At 39.7% G+C, this 16030-nt stretch overlaps 1 protein-coding gene across 50 annotated transcripts in view; it reads left to right on the forward strand.

Moving 5' to 3' along the window:
• PLCB4 (phospholipase C beta 4) overlaps positions 1-16030 on the forward strand; it is a 440816-nt gene that overhangs the window by 256446 nt on the left and 168340 nt on the right. For 42 of the 50 annotated variants that reach the window (XM_089307289.1, XM_070052074.2, XM_089307288.1 and 39 more), the window contains one exon: positions 6641-6739. The exons of the other annotated variants lie outside the window; for them this stretch is intronic. In XM_089307289.1, coding sequence (XP_089163415.1) covers positions 6656-6739 — 84 coding nt within the window. In that variant the 5' untranslated portion in view covers positions 6641-6655. The remainder of the gene's footprint in view (positions 1-6640; positions 6740-16030) is intronic. 50 annotated transcript variants of the gene reach the window in all.

The raw sequence follows: 16030 nt of genomic DNA on the forward strand, positions 1-16030 counted from the left end.
TGGGCTCCTGCACCCACATGGGAGACCGAGAGGAAGCACCTGTCTCCTGGCTTCGGATCGGCGCAGTGCCGGCCGTAGTGGCTATTTAGGGGGTGAACCAATGGAAGGAAGACCTAGCTCTCTGTCTCTCGTTCTGCCTATAACTCTACCTGTCAAGTAAAAAAAAGAAAGAAAGAAAGAAAGAAAGAAAGAAAGAAAGAAAGAAAGAAAGAAAGAAAGAAAGAAAAAAATACCTTGAGACTAGACCCAAGAGAGATCAGTATTATATAATCTGTTTTTGTCTATACTTGAAAGTGTTTAGCACTTCATCTGCATGTGTGTCATTGTGTTCACAGCTTCCCCAGGCCTGATCAGAACCCTCTGTTATGGGAGTGAGAGGGTGAGTGCTCTCAAATGTGGTTGTGCTTGGCTGGTAGCTACCACTAAGGGAGGAGCTGTTTTTATACATGGAATCCTGTACACATCCACTAGATATCCTGTTAGCTCTGTCCTTGAAACCAGTGACAAATACTGCTTTTGAGACAGGAGAAAAAATACCATCTGGCCCTTCATTTACAAGTATGCTAGGATCACCTAATTATCTTATTTCTCAGGCCTCTGCATTTCTTGGGGTCATTGAGGTTAACTCTGTTTACCTTAAATACTCAGTAGTAGTGAAATATCTTTTGCTCTCTACAAAGTCAATAACAGGTTCTTTATTTCAGAGGTATAAAAGATAAGAATGAACACGCATATACTCTGCAGAATATATAGAGTATGTTAAAAAAAAGTCTTACAGAGGCAGATCTTGTGGTGCAACGGGTTAAGGCGTTGCCTGCAACATCCACATTCCATATCAGAGAGCTGGTTTGAGTCCTGGCTACTCCATTTCCATTCAGGTTCTCTGCTAATGCATTCTAGGAGGCAACAGATGATGGCCCAACTACTTGGGTGGGAAATCCAGATGGAGTTCCCGACTCCTGACTTCAGTCCAACCCAGCCCTGGCTGTTGCAGGCATTTGGAAAGTGAACCAGCAGGTGGAAGACCTCAGGCTCTCTCTTTCTCTCTCTGACCCTCTCTCCCTCCTACACACTTCCTTCCTCTTTCCTGGTTTCTGTCTGTCTGCTTCTGCCTTTCAAATAGATGAAAATAAACAAAAAAAACTTCCTAAAAAAGTTTAATATTCATGAAACCAGATAAAACTCAGATAAATTATATATTCCTTCAGTATATAAAATGAGGCTGTCTTGTGGCAAATATCCTTTCCTTTCCTTGGAGAGAAGGGATGAGGCACAGGGACATCAAGGAGAATCTGGACAAAATGACCTTGCCAAAGTCCCCTGTTCATTGTCATCACCTACCCTTTTGCCCAGTCATACTGCTACGTGATTGCTCACTCTTCAACAACCTAAGCATGAAACTCATAGTTCTCCCTCATTTCTCTGGGTCTTCATTTCTGAAGGCTCCTGTATCACATAAAACTATAAAATATACTTAACATGATCTTTTTATTTATCTTATTTTACAAATCTACTTTTATATATTTACTTTTCAGTAGTTTAAATCCTTGAGAGGTACAGCATCACAGTGGATTATGTCCCATGGCTCTTGTGGGACAGTTGCTTCGAATTTGGCACAAACCATGCCACCGTTTCTGTGACCACGAGTTTACCTTTCCTCAGATTATTCTAGTTTTGTTAGGTTTGCCACCAGAAGTCATTATATTGGTCTTTACTTTGTGCACATAAGTACATCTCTTGCCCATACAGAATTCAGTTTCATCTCAAGCATAAACACCCTCTCTTTTAAGAAGAGGCATGTGCTACCTTTGGTTCTAGGGACTTCACGTAAAGCCAGCCAAAACTGCCTTGAACCCCAGTCTTCCAGACACGTTGCCTTTTAGCTCTGTCCCCAGTAATTCTCCACAGGCTCCAAGATGGCACCATGATCTATCTACTGTTGTAGGGCTGTCAGCCATGAACCTTGAGATAAATAAAGATACAACTTTTTCTCCCATATATTAGCAGTTATTCATTATATTGAAATTAAGCTAGTTCCCTAAGTACCCCAGGAGGTAAAGAATGTTTTCGATATGCTTTGTAAAAGCCTGATATAATGAAATCTATAATGACATGGTTACAAGTGTCTCCTAATGCTTTTATGTAGGCACGTTAATGGTTTTTACTAATCTGCTTTTTAATTACCATTTTAAGAAAGTTACATTGCCTCTTAATTATGGTTAATATTGAGATGGGGGAGATAGAGATAAATCATGGTTATTTATCTTCTGCTACAATTTTACTATAAACTCCAGAAAATTATTTGAATCAGGTGGTGCTTTATAATAAATTAATCATGGAAAAGACCATAGGTTTCTTGAAATCACGAATTCATCGAAGTCTAATTCCAGCACTGCCATAATCAGTTTTCTTCCCAAATATTAATAGATGTTTCAGAAGTTACTATTCTAGTTTTAGTCACTATTATTAAGTAACTCTTATTAAGTCGTAAATCAGAATCAATCATAACTAATGTGTGAAGGGTCATGGCGTACAGTCAACATTTTAAATCATAAAAGGGAAAAGAGAGTGTTTTATACTTTATTTATTGGTCTCTTCCTGCTATTTGTTCTTGCCAGGAATTCTGGTGAAAAACAGACATTGTTTAAAAACTGATTTATATGAAAAGAAGTAAAATAAACCTTTTAATGTCATCCTCCTTTAACTTTAATAAATGTTTTTCCTGAATATAAAAGTTAAGATCATTATGAGTATTTAAAAAAAAAATCGTCTAAAATTCCATCATCCAGACATAACTGATATTTGGATTTTGGTGTGTGTCTTGGTAGACTTCTCTGTAAAACATGTGTGTATGCGTGTGTCATGTGTGTGTGTGTATAAGAATATGTATATAATACATAAGAATCTGAGTAATACTTGCATACTGAATAGTCTGATTTTTAAAATTTGCTTAACAGTATGTTTACAGCATTTGCATGTTTGACCAGAGTTGTGAATATTTCTAGAAGCTAATAAATTTTCTATTTTTAAGCAAATAATTACTTCCTTAAAGCATATTTTTAATGTTCACAGAATATTTAAATATTATAGTGTATTTAACCAGTTGCTTAGTGATACCTACATATGGCACATAGTTTTTTCTATCATAAAGAACATAGCAATATTTTTGTACATGGATTTTGAATGCATTTTCATAGTATAAATCTTACTGATGGAATTACTAGGTTAAAGAATATGAACATCTCAAGTCTATAGAAATGCAATGTGAAATTCTTGTTCATCAAAACATAAAAGAATTCCCTTACCTCCAACCCCCTCAACAGTGTTGTCTACTACTATTTTTTTAGTCCTGCACTCTTTATATGCTTTTTTTGAAAGGGTTATTTAATGGCTTGATGAAAATGGTGGTATTTTTAGCAAATGGAGAAAATTATCACAAATGATGCAATTGTCAGCATCATCCTAGATTCTTATTGGAGAAAGGCATTTATTTGAAAGTTCTGGATAATCTGATGATAGCTGTTTATCTGTTTTTAGAAATATAAGGCTATCTTACTTAAAGATTAAGAGCAAGATATGGAAATGTGTTTGATAGATTAAACTAATTTACTTTTAGTCAGTGGAAATTTTATCCCAGTCCTCTCTGTCCTGGAAAACAACCTTATTTGTTTTCATCATGGAGTCACTTAAGGTCATGGCTTATTTGGTTTAATGGGATTTGTATGGTTGGAGGGGGGAAAGAATTAATCCGTTATGGAACTAATTTGTTGTAAGGTTGAAGGTAAAAGATGAAAGTTATACTTAATAAAATTCATAACTGACTCATGGTGTATTTTGGCTCACTTGAAAGATGTATGTTATCAAGTAGAAGCAAACACTTTTCAAATGAATTCATTCATTCACAAATAGACATGAAAAATGGAGAATTTCTTGGATGGCTTCAGAGGAGCTGCGGGGTTTCCTTAAAGTTTGCATCTAATGCTCAGGTGTAAAATCTAAAAGGATTTGGAACCCGGGGAAGGATATACTGCAGAAATATTATCTTTGACCTCAGAAGAGCCTTGGAATTAAAGGATGGAAGTTATCTAAATTCATTTCTAGATGGCATTTTATTCTATACTTTCTGTCTTCCTTTGCTTTGGCTAACACATGTACTAAATGGCCATTCCCTTCAAATTAAAGCAATCTTTACTGTATTTCACATTGATTTGACCACTTCCTAGACCTTTTAGGAAAGATGTCCAGTCTCAGTGGGCTCAGTATATGCACTTCCTGGGACTGCTGTAAAAAATTACCATAGATTAGTGGCTGAACACAACAGAAATTTATTCTCTCACAGTTCTTGACACCAGAAGTCTGAAATCACGGTGTCTGTAGAGACACTTTGCTCCAGGCTTTGGGCAAAAATCTATTCCGGCCTCTTCTGCCTTCTTAATGGCTACCGGTGGCCCTTGACTTGTGGCCATATCATGCCCATCTCTGTCTCCACGGTCTTATTGCCTCCTCCTTTTCTGTCCATGTCAAATCTCCCTTGGGCTCCCTTTTATAAGGACACATTAGACTGCATTTTAGGGTTCACTTAGAGGATCCGGGATAATCTTCCAGTCTCAACATCTTTAACTCGAATCTTTTTTTGCCTTGGAAGGCCACATTCAAAAGCTACAGTAGTTAGGGTGTTGGTATCATTTGGGGGCATTATTCAGCCTACATTACCTGGGCACCTTAGATAAACTTGATTTTACATACTGCTTTCTGTCCACCTTGAACCAGAACATGAGGCACATGACCAGAAATGAAAAGTTCCTTTCCAACATTTTGATCCAAACTGGCCTAAAACTTAAAGGGGAGCAGCGGGGCAGTGTTGGCTCTGTAGTCAATCCAGTACATCTGGGATAGGGACTGAAAAATCTTGAAAACTAGCTTGTGGCTCTAGCAACGGAGACAAAACAGGAGGTATAAAGACACAAAAAACACCAAATAGCTGCTCTTTCCTTGGTTCACCCCAACTGAATGGTTGGAAGGTCACCTTGGTGGGTGATATGTATGTCCTAATTTAACTGCCCATTTTCCCTTGCTTGTACTGCTCCTACTAACTTCCAGTTTTTCTTCTTCTTTAGTAGTAGCTTTTGGAACTTGCTATGACCTTGGACTTGTCCTGTCTATACTAAATTCTCTGTAGTCCAGGGAGGTTTTCCTGGGCAGCCAGTGCAATAGCTCATGTGTTTCAGTTGCATAAGAATTTATAAACAATGAGACTAATTGAAAGACCACTGGCCCCCTTCCAGTAACTGCTTCAGGTGTTTTCACTGCAAAGGATGTGGGATTCTCCTCTGCTTCCCATGTTCCTCCAGGAACAGGTGGATCCCTCTCTGTGGGCTCTGGATGGTGAGATGATGCTTTTCAAGGACGTGCAGGAGGCAATTAAACCTTGAAGTGTCTTGTCAAGGAGGCCTTAGAAAGAAAGCTGGAGAATTTGAGAAGAAGAACCTTTGGCATGGCACAGTGAAAGTGTGTTTTATCTGTTGGCTATGGGTAGATGATTGCACAAAGGATGTAGTTGAGGTGGTCAGTTCCCCACTCCATGCCTTTAAAAAGTAACTTTTTGTCCCTTTAATGTTCTCTGCAGCCATTTGAACTACAACATGTACCTTCATTTGTTCCCATTTTAGAATCAATTATCTGGATCAAACTCGTGAAAAACAACTGGCTGGGTCAACATTTCCTACTCTGTAGGTCACAGTTGAATCATTGTGTGAAATAAGCCAGCCACTGCCTCTAATGCCAGGCCTAGGAGGTATTTCTGAGCACAGACAGCACAAAGAACAGGCCTACCACCACCTCTTAGTTAAAAATTGGAGAGATTCATGATCCTGCAGGGTCATATGGTTAAGTTGTCTCTCTGTTTTCTGAACCTCAAAGCTTTGAGAAAATAAACTATGAAATGACTCCCACTGGCTTGCACATCTTTTTAAGAGATTAAGGTCAAAATTACTGTCCTCCTTTCATTAGCCTCCCCACCCCCATAGCAGGTAATACCCAAGATAGAGATCAGGATGTTAGTAACATGGATAGCAGTGAGTGCTGGGAAGTAACATGGGCTGAGAGAACCAGAGTTCAACCAGTGAAAGCTGATAGCATTAATAGAAGCTTTCATTTTCTTTTCTTGAGATAAATATTTTATATGAGAAACTTTTGTTGCTATGCCATGTAAAATGAAACCAAAGGAAAAAGTGGAAAAATGTGGTCACCGGGAGTGAGAAGATCACAGAACAGATATGGGAGAGATGTTCTTCCAGCCTTCCCTGCAGACTGGAAAACCAGGAACGCCACCATGTTGACTTTAAGTCTATCTTGTGTGTCAGTACTTGACTCCTACAGTTGGTTATTGAAGGATTCTGCAGGTCTATTTTTCTTTCTAGTTTTTATTTTACAGCATAGACAACATGAATGATGATCTGTTGCCAGGGTTAGAACAAGAGAAAGTTCAAATCAGAGGAAGGGAAGAAGAAAGGAAGGCTACTTATGGACTTATTCCACGTATTTCAAGAAAGTCTTTCACAAACACATAAATACAAGTGATTAACCTTTGATCTTTTTTTAAAATTTTGTGTACTCATGAAATATTCTTTTTCATTTTTAGGTCTTGAATATAATCATGGCTAAACCTTATGAATTTAACTGGCAGAAGGAAGTTCCTTCTTTTTTGCAAGAAGGAGCAGTTTTTGACAGATATGAAGAGGTAAAGAAGTATTACAAATCTTTTCTCTTAAAACATTCTATTAACTATAATTTTAATTATGCTATTAAATAAATATGCTTTGACATAAGTATGAATATCTCTGGGATTTATTGGAATTGTTGAAAAAAGACAAATTATGAGATATAATAATAATGATAATGACACTATAATTTATTGTGCTTACTGTGTGCCAGATATAATAATGATAATGAAACAATAAATTATTGAGTGTACACGGTGTGCCAAACTACTTTGTAAGCACTTTATGTGTATTTTTGATTTTTCACAACAACTTTATAAGGTGGTTGCTCTTATTATTCTCATTTTCCAGATGAGTTTCCTATAGTAACAGTTTTTGCTTAATGAAGTACTTTTGGCAGGCTTTCCATATAAACCTTTCTACTTGTTGTAAATACTAGTGTTTGGCCCTTGCACTAATCCTTGCTTTGCTCATTTCATTTAAGTGGACCAGTCTGACTAACACTGTGCATGCTCTGTTTCTGTGATTTACTGGTCTGTGAACTTGCAAGATGAGGATGGCTCCAGACTTGGTGGCTTTGGAACACCAATCATTTAGAGGGGCTGGGTAGGTGGATTGAAGCCTCAGTTGCATTAAAAATGCATTCTATTTTCTTGAGTTTTACTTAAATTTGAGGTGACTTAAGGAGAGATGTCTGATGAAGTTGGTGTTGCCCCTAAGGCAAAGTAAATTTCATGAAAACTTCATTTAGAGTCAGAACTGTATACTTTAAAGATCGAATGATTGACAGAGGTTCAGGTTGTCAGATCCAGAAATGAACTTCTCATGAGTTCTTTTGTGGGTGAACAGGACTTGAGTACTTGTTGACTTGTTTTTTCCAATGTATGTATCAGAAGGCTCCCTGGATTTATATGATAGTCACTTTTTAAGTAAACAAAGTTGATAAAGGCGAAAATGGGCCAAAACATGGTTACTTTTCCTTGTGTTGAATTAAAATACTGAAATGCAGATTATTCATGTGTCTGAAAGTTTGCCAGTGCTAGACAGGAACAGCTAACTGCATTCTGAGAAGAAATGAAATAGTGTTCCATCACTAGAGGCAGCCACTGTTATATCTTTAACATTTTTCTACAAGTCTTTTTATGTTTATCTTTTTGATATTTCTTCCTTGTTTTTGCTTCCGTAGTTGAGATCACAAAATAAGTTAAAAATAAAAATCCGATCCCATCCTTCCTCTATTTAAAATCTTCCCATGACTCCCCACAGAAAGAAAATTCCTCAGGATGAAGTACAAGATCTTCCATAATTTGGCTCCTGCCCAATTCCTACAACCTCATTTCCTGTTAGTTTCCTGCACATATTCTCCACTTTACCGATAATGAACCATTTACCATTTCCCCCATAAACTTTTCTATTATATGCTTTGTGTGTACTGCTGTCTTTCCCTAAAATGCACTTTCGTACTTGTTTGACTAGTGAACTCCTGCTCATACCTCAGAACACAAATGAGAAACTCCCACCTCTATGATATCTTCCTTGACCCATTCAGTAAGAGATAACTCCTTTGGGCCTCCACTCACCTTTTCTGTTGCACATAGTTCGCTGCCATCACATTTTGCTTAATACTTCTGTCTCTCTTACTGTACTCAGTTTCTGAAGTCAAAGACCATGTTTTAGGGCTGGACAGAATGCCTACAACTGTCAAATCCTTGTAGATGTCTAGTGACAAAAAGGATTTTAGATATAATTGGTTTCAACCTAGTCTAGATTTGTTGTTATTTTTCTTCATTTTCTTTGTAATTGAATGAGAACATTTGGTAATCCTTGAGACTCTTGTGGGGATCTCATCTTCAACAGATTCAAAATATTAGGGTAAACCATAGGGAATTTTTGTATTTTGAGTATAAAATTTATTACTATTGGGCTGGCACTGTGGTATAGCAGGTAAAGCTGCCACCTGAGGCATCCCGTAGGAACACTGGTGCCAGTCCTGGCTGTTCTGCTTAATCCAGCTCCCTGCTTAATGTGCCTGGGAAAGCAGTGGAGGGTGGCCCAAGTACTTGGGCTCCTGCACACATGTGGGAGACCTGGAAGAAGCTCCTGGCTCCTGGCTTTGGATCCACCCAACTCTGGCCGCTGGGGCTATTTGAGGAATGAACCAGCAGATGGAAGGTCTGTCTGTTGCTCCCTTTCACTGTAACTCTGTGCTTCAAATAAAATAAACAAATTTTTTATAAACAGATTTATATCAACAACTTATGTAATTTACACCTAATACAATGTAACTGTCATTGAATATACCACATACCAGAAAAGGCCAAGTTTAGGTTGGGTGCCTGTGTCATCAGGATGATGGTCTAAGAAGGAAAAAGCAATATCTCTACTAACCCTGTCAAGTACCTGAAAACACAAACAGATGAGCGAGAAAAAAGCAAGCAGATTTGCTTAACATAAGTGTTACCTGTCGTGAGAACCTTCAGAATGAAAACGCAAAGAAACAGGGATGTGGTGTGATTTTCTGTGTAGGCTTGATGGAAAGAGGGCAGCCAGGCAGAACCTTTGAGACCACGAAGGGTGTGTGAGCTAATGGCTATGAGCCAGCGGGCCTCAGTAAGACCTGGGGCTGATTCTTCTTTGTGTCCCCATGTCTTCAGAGGTAAGGTCATTCCTTCTCTCCAGGTATTAGGAAGGAAAGGAGTTGACAGTCCTATGACCTACTTAGGGGAAGATTAGCTAGGTTTTAGGTCGTGCTTCAGGATAGAAGAGGTTAGAAGGTGAGTGACCTTCCTCCTTCTGTTGTTGTCTCAAATGCCAACCTGCCATATTTGGGGGTAGCTCATCCTGAACCCCATCAATGGCTGCTAGTCTTTATTTGGAACTGGCAAATCCCTGAATCTGCTGGAGCATCCCAAAGGATTTGCAGTTTTCTAAGGGAATTTTCTAGGATCTGAAAATCTTTGGAATAATTTAAAAATACTGCATGACTTCTAATACTTCAGAGAAGGCTCTTTGGAAAAGATTAAGTTTAATCACTGGCTGAGTATCTGTCCCAATGTTCTGTAAGCAAGAACATTTTACAGAAGAAAGTACTTTTCTTGATGAATAAAGTGAAACATGGTTTGTTGAGCTGGAAGTTCACCCATTTGAATCCTGTTTATTTCTTGTGATGATTTTCCTTGTCTATGAATCATAACAGCTGCTATTTAGAAAACACTGATTACCTGTGCTTCTAATGTTGGAGGTGAAGCTAGAAGGAAAGACATTTTGTCTTGGAACGAGTGTTAAAGACAAGCTAGCTAAGTTTTCAACTTTCTTGAGTGCTCTTTTATTAGAATGTTCAGAAAACAAGTTTTAATTTTATAAAGTAAGCATGTCTCTTCATAATAACATCAAATCAGAAAGCCAAATAGTGTTTCTAACTGGATAACTGCCAGTATTTCTTATTATTTTCTTTCTCAATCCTGTAAGATTCATTCATTTTAAGCCACAGCTGTTAAAATATTGAAGGCAACAAAATGTTAGGAGAAAAGGTTTGCTTCTACAGTCTGTGTGTGACCAGCACAGAGGTATGACAGCTGACAGCCAGCGAGAGGAATAAGGATCAGAGGAAACAAAACCCAGGAATCCAAAAAGTATCATAGCAAAGGGACGCCACATAAACGCCCTCAGCACCAAATTAGAACTCCTGTTATCACAGTGACCCCAGCTGTCAGGGCAACATGAGATTATGTTACGTATATTTATTTTGAATATAGGGAAGTGTTTTCAACAGTGAATGGACATTAACTAGGTCAAGAAAAAAATATTTAGTAGCCATTGTCTTAAAAATGTGTATTATTTTCTTAATAAATATAGTTAGTATGAGTACATATAAGCATTGTTTCCTTGTTTCTGTATTACTGAAGAATTCTTTGGGGACAGCCAAACATTCAGAAATGACATAACATACCAGCCTACTTTGTAGCATCTGATTATATTGCCATGCCAATTCTAGATCTGTTTTTATCTAACTTACATGCAAAATATATTTGTTTCCTAAGCAGTGATTTCATTTCTTGAAAGTAGAGACTTCTGCACTGCAGAGGAGAGAAATAGCAGTGTTTACAAAAACACTTGCAGCCTAAATATCTTATCTAGCCATACTCCTGAGTTTCTTTTATTGTCCATATTAAAGGCCATTAAAGGCCCCTCTCCCCTGGCAGGTCAGGGTCCCCCTCAAACTTTCCTAGAATTCCAGTCTGAGGTCTTTATACTCTCAGATCCTAAAATGCCCTCTTACCTCTCTGTTTCAAGACTTGTTGCTTGTTTTCCATCATTTCTGTCACTAAACATTAAATGAGGATATCTCAAAAAGTTTGTGGACAAATAGAATTAAAATATAAGTTTATTTTGATACAAATTTTTTTAAATGCCATCCCCTTAGAGGGGCTCTTCCCATGACCTCATTTATTTTTTTTTTGATTTATTTATTTATTTATTTGAAAGTCAACGTTACACAGAGAGAGGAAAGGCAGAGAGAGAGAGAGAGAGAGAGAGAGAGGTCTTCCATCCATTGGTTCACTCCCCAATTTACTGCAACAGCTGGAGTTGCACCGATCCGAAGCCAGGAGCCAGGAGCTTCTTCCAGGTCTCCCACGCAGGTGCAGGGGCCCAAGGAGTTGGGCCATCCTCTACTGCTTTCCAGGCCATAGCAGAGAGCTGGATGGGAAGTGGAGCAGCTGGGTCTCGAACCAGCTCCCATATGGGATGCTGGCGCTTCAGGCCAGGGCGTTAACCCGCTGAGCCACAGCGCTGGACCCCATGATACAAAATTTTTTAAAATACTTATTTATTTATTTGAAAAATCAGAGTTACAGTGAGTAAGGGAGAGACTCAGAGATCTTGCATGTGCTGGTTCACTCCCCAGATGGCCACAGTAGGTGGGGCTGGGCCAAACTGCAGCCAGGTGGCTGAAGCTTCTTGTGGGTCTCCTGTGAGAGTGCAGGGGCCCAAGTATTTGGCCATCTGCTGCTGCTTTTCCCAGGCTATTAAGAGGGAGCTGGATCAGAAGTGAAGCAGCAGGGACATGAACTGGCACCCATAGGGGATGCCAGCATCGCAAGCAGCTTTACCCACTAGGGCACAATGCTGGCCCCTATTTTGGTGCAAAAATTCTTGAAATCCTTGTGTAGTGTTTTGATAGCACACATTTTTCATGGATATTTTGATGGTGCTTCACATTGTATGCATGGATTTGAAAATACTTTTGCACCAAAATAAAATTAGCTTTTATTTCCATTCTCCATACCCTGGAATCATCAAATCCCACAAACAGAAGATGTTGTGAAAAACAGACATTTTCTTAAGATTTGGCAATTGCTGAGTATTGCAGCATACAAACATACAACAAGACATGCTTTAAAATTAAAACTCAGGAACATGGCATTGTGGAGAAGCAAGTTAAGCCACTGCCTGCAACAGCAGTATCCCATCTCAGTACTGGTTCTTGTCCCAGCTGTTCCACTTCCGATCCAGCTCCCTGCTGACACATTTGAGAAAAAGCAGATGATGGCCTAAGTGCTTGGGCCCCTACCACCCACTCTGGAGATCCTGATGGAGTTCTAGGTTTCTGGTTTCTGCCTGGCTCAGCCATTAAGGGAATGAATCAGAAGTGAAAGATTCTCTCTCTCCCTCTCTCCCCCAACCCACCTCTAGCTCTGCCTTTCAAATTGATAAATAAATCTTCAGAAAAGATTAAAAATCAGATTTAATACTGCCCAGCCAAAGCATTGTTTTCTCTTGTTTCATCTTACAGGAAGATACATTTATTTTTCGTTTGATTTTTTCACTTGCTCCATCAAAGTCCTTTGCCAATTCATTCTTTTCCAGATACCCCTTACTCAATCATTTAAAAAAAAAAAAAAAAAACTCTTCTCAAGGCTGGTGTTTTGGTGAAGTGGGTTAAGCTGCCACCCATCAATGCTACCTTTTTTTTTTTTTTTTTTTGACAGGCAGAGTTAGACAGTGAGAGAGAGAGAAAGGTCTTCCTTTTTCGTTGGTTCACCCCCCCAAGTGGCCGCTATGGCTGGTGCGCTGTGCCCATCCAAAGCCAGGAACCAGGTGCCTCCTCCTGGTCTCCCATGCGGGTGCAGGACCCAAGGACCTGGGCCATCCTCCACTGCCCTCCCGGGCCACAGCAGAGAGCTGGACTGGAAGAGGAGCAACCAGGACAGAATCCGGCGCCCCAACCGGGACTAGAACCCGGGGTGCCGGCGCCGCAGGCAGAGGATTAGCCTAGTGAGCCGCGGCGCCGGCCTATGCTGCCATCCTGTATGAGCCCGATTCTAGTACCACCTGCTTTACTTCTGATTCAGCTCCCTGCTAATGCATCTGAGAAAGCAGTGGAAGATGGCCCAGGTACCTGAGCCCCTGTTACCCACACAGGAGACGTGGATGGAGTTCCAGGCTCCTGGCTTTTGCCTGGCCCAGCCCCGGGCATTAGGGAGAGAACCAGCAGATGGAAGTTATCACTCTCTTGCTCTTTATATATAACTCTGCTTTTCAAATAAATATTTATAAATATACATAAATAAAATAAAATTTAAATAAATAAAATCGATAAAAAATAAAAGGACAAACATGGAAGATTCTAGTTCCTTATCATCCTGGGCCATTTGACCTCTTTTTCCCCTTAGGTTCTCAGACTCTCAAAAGTCCTTTAGCATAAGCTTGTAGGGTGATGTATGTACTTAAAACAGATGAACAAAATTGAAAATGTGTTTTATGCTTAAGAAGTAGGCTTCTAAGGACTGGCACTATGGCATGACAGGTTAAGCCTTCACCTGTGATACCAACATCCCATATGGACGCCAGTTCAAGGCCTGACTGCTCCATTTCCCATCCAGCTCCCTGCTAATGCACCTGGGAAAGTAGTGGAGGATGGCCTAACTCCTTGGGTCCCTGTACCAACATTGGAGACCAGGAAGAAGCTCCAGGCTCCTTAGATTCTGCCTGGCCCAGCCCTAGCCATTGAGGCCATTTGGGGAGCGAACCAACAGATAGAAGATCTCTCTTTCAGTCTCTCCTCTCTCTGTAACTCTGCTTTTCGAGTAAATAAAAAAAAAAAATAAATCTTTGTAGGGGGAGGGTAGAAAAAAAAAGAAGTAGGATCCTATCTTAGGCCAAAAGAACTGTGTTGCAATGGTGGACAAGGTCTAAATCTGTGCTGCCCATGTCAGCAGCCACTACCTAGGTCTGGTCTTCAGCACTCAAATGCAGCTATTGTGGATGAGGAACTGATCTTTTCATGTTATTTCATTTTAGAGGGAGGGTGTTTGGCATAATAGTTAACACTCAGGTTGGGACACCCAAATCCCATATTGGAGTACCTCAGTTTGAGTCCAGATCCAGTTTCAGCTTCCTGCTAATGCACACCCTGAGAGGCAGCAGGTGATGGCTCAAGCATTTGAATCTCTGCCACCCATGTGGGAATCCTAGATTGAGTTCTAAGTTCCTGGCGTTAGCCTGGCCCAGTCCCTGCTGTTGCAGGCAAATGGAGAGTGAACCAGCAGGTTGAAGATTCCCTCTCTTTCTTCCTCCGCTCTCCTTCCCTCCTTCTCCTTTCAAATAAAAAAATCATTTTAAATAACTTAAATTTAAATTGACATAGCTATGTGTAACTAGTGGTTATCTTACTGGATGGCACCATCAGATCAAATTACAACCACATTGTAAAACACCATCCTCCTTTCTCCACACTAAAAAATCCTCAGTTCACTTTGCTGGAATCTACAGTTTTATCAGCCATTTCTTTGTAGAGGCAGCCAGGGAAGAGATTTCAGTGGTTTATAGATGACTTACCTAAGTCACCTTCCCCACTCTCCCCGCATCAGAAATCCCAATTTGGAAAGTACTTTTTTCTCATTCATGGGATGTTATTTTATCTGAGGCAAGTTGCCTGGATGGAGTCCCTTTCTAGTAACCAAGGACAACGATTTCAACAATTTAGTTTAAGGATTTTATTTGGCTATATTTTCAATTCTGGAGTTGGGCAACACTTCATTCCATGAAACAGAGTAAATAGTGCACAATTGGGCTGACCACAAAGAGGTTTGGTTTTCTAAACCAAGAAAGGCTGGGAAAAAAAAAAAGAGAAAGAAACAGAAATAAAGAACTGAATAGATTGGTCCTGTCAAAGCTGCTTTTCTTATAAAGAGTGGGACAGGGAGACAGAACAATAGAAGAACACCTGCCTGGTCGGCATCAGGTTACCTGTTCTGTGTAAGGATTAAGGCAGAGGGAACTTCACCGTCATGCCAACTGAGGCTGGCTTATTTGGGAAATGTGGCTGTCATCTTTCTCTCCTGATTTCTCAGTGCTCAGATGACAACTCAGTTATGGTTTAGAGATGTGGAATTTTAACATAGATGACACCATTTCGATTTTCAGTATGGTCTGTTGGGGCTCAATGTAGGAACTTAGTCTAAAACAAAGGACTCCTGTACATTTTTAACACTGGTAGTCTTGATCAGTAGTCCAACCTCCTCACCTTCAGCCCCACACCCTCCTCCCTAAACACACACATAAATGAAGACAGTTGGTACTTACAACTGCTGCCAGGAAAACGGGACAATTATTGCAGCTGCCAGACCCAGAAGAATGTCACAGAGCAGGATCAGCACAGATCTAGCAGGGTAAAGGGTGGCAGGCTGAATCTGGCCTCTTTCCAAGGCAAATCAAATTGTGGGCCATACCATGGAGCTCAGAAAAACCCAGGCAGCCTACACACCACAGCCTGTTCATCTGTGAAGCAAAACATTTTCCAAATACAATTTTCAAAAAAACTAAAAACACAACCCTCATTTAAAGTAATTTGATTTAAGGATTTATTTAACTCTTCAGTAAGAACACCAGCAGGATGATAAATCTAGTTCTAAGAGCACTCAAGAGAGTTTTATATATCCAGGAAAGGAAAGCCTGAATATGTTTTGTTGATTAGATAGATGCAAACTGGTTAATATCCAACAAGGAAATTAAACTATAACCTTTGCTGGGATTGTCTTTTCCTCCCAGACGGAAGTCACATGCCTCTGTGTAGAACAAAATACATTTGTACCCTATCTATCTAACCTCAAGGAATCTGGGTCCTAAACAATGGTAAATAGTAAGTTATAACAAAGGTATGTTCTTCTATGGAGTAAATCATTCTTGGATGGCTCTCTTGGTCTATGGTCCTATATAACACCACAACGATATGTAGGTACTCTTTTATTTCTGAGCTTTGGTTCACTGATCAGGGTCAAGATCTCGTGCTCAAAAAGTAAAGAATGTAG

The sequence above is a fragment of the Oryctolagus cuniculus genome, chromosome 11 (genome assembly GCF_051225735.1).
Source record: "Oryctolagus cuniculus isolate XC-2025 breed Fujian yellow rabbit chromosome 11, ASM5122573v1, whole genome shotgun sequence".
Classification (NCBI taxonomy): Eukaryota; Metazoa; Chordata; class Mammalia; order Lagomorpha; family Leporidae; genus Oryctolagus; species Oryctolagus cuniculus.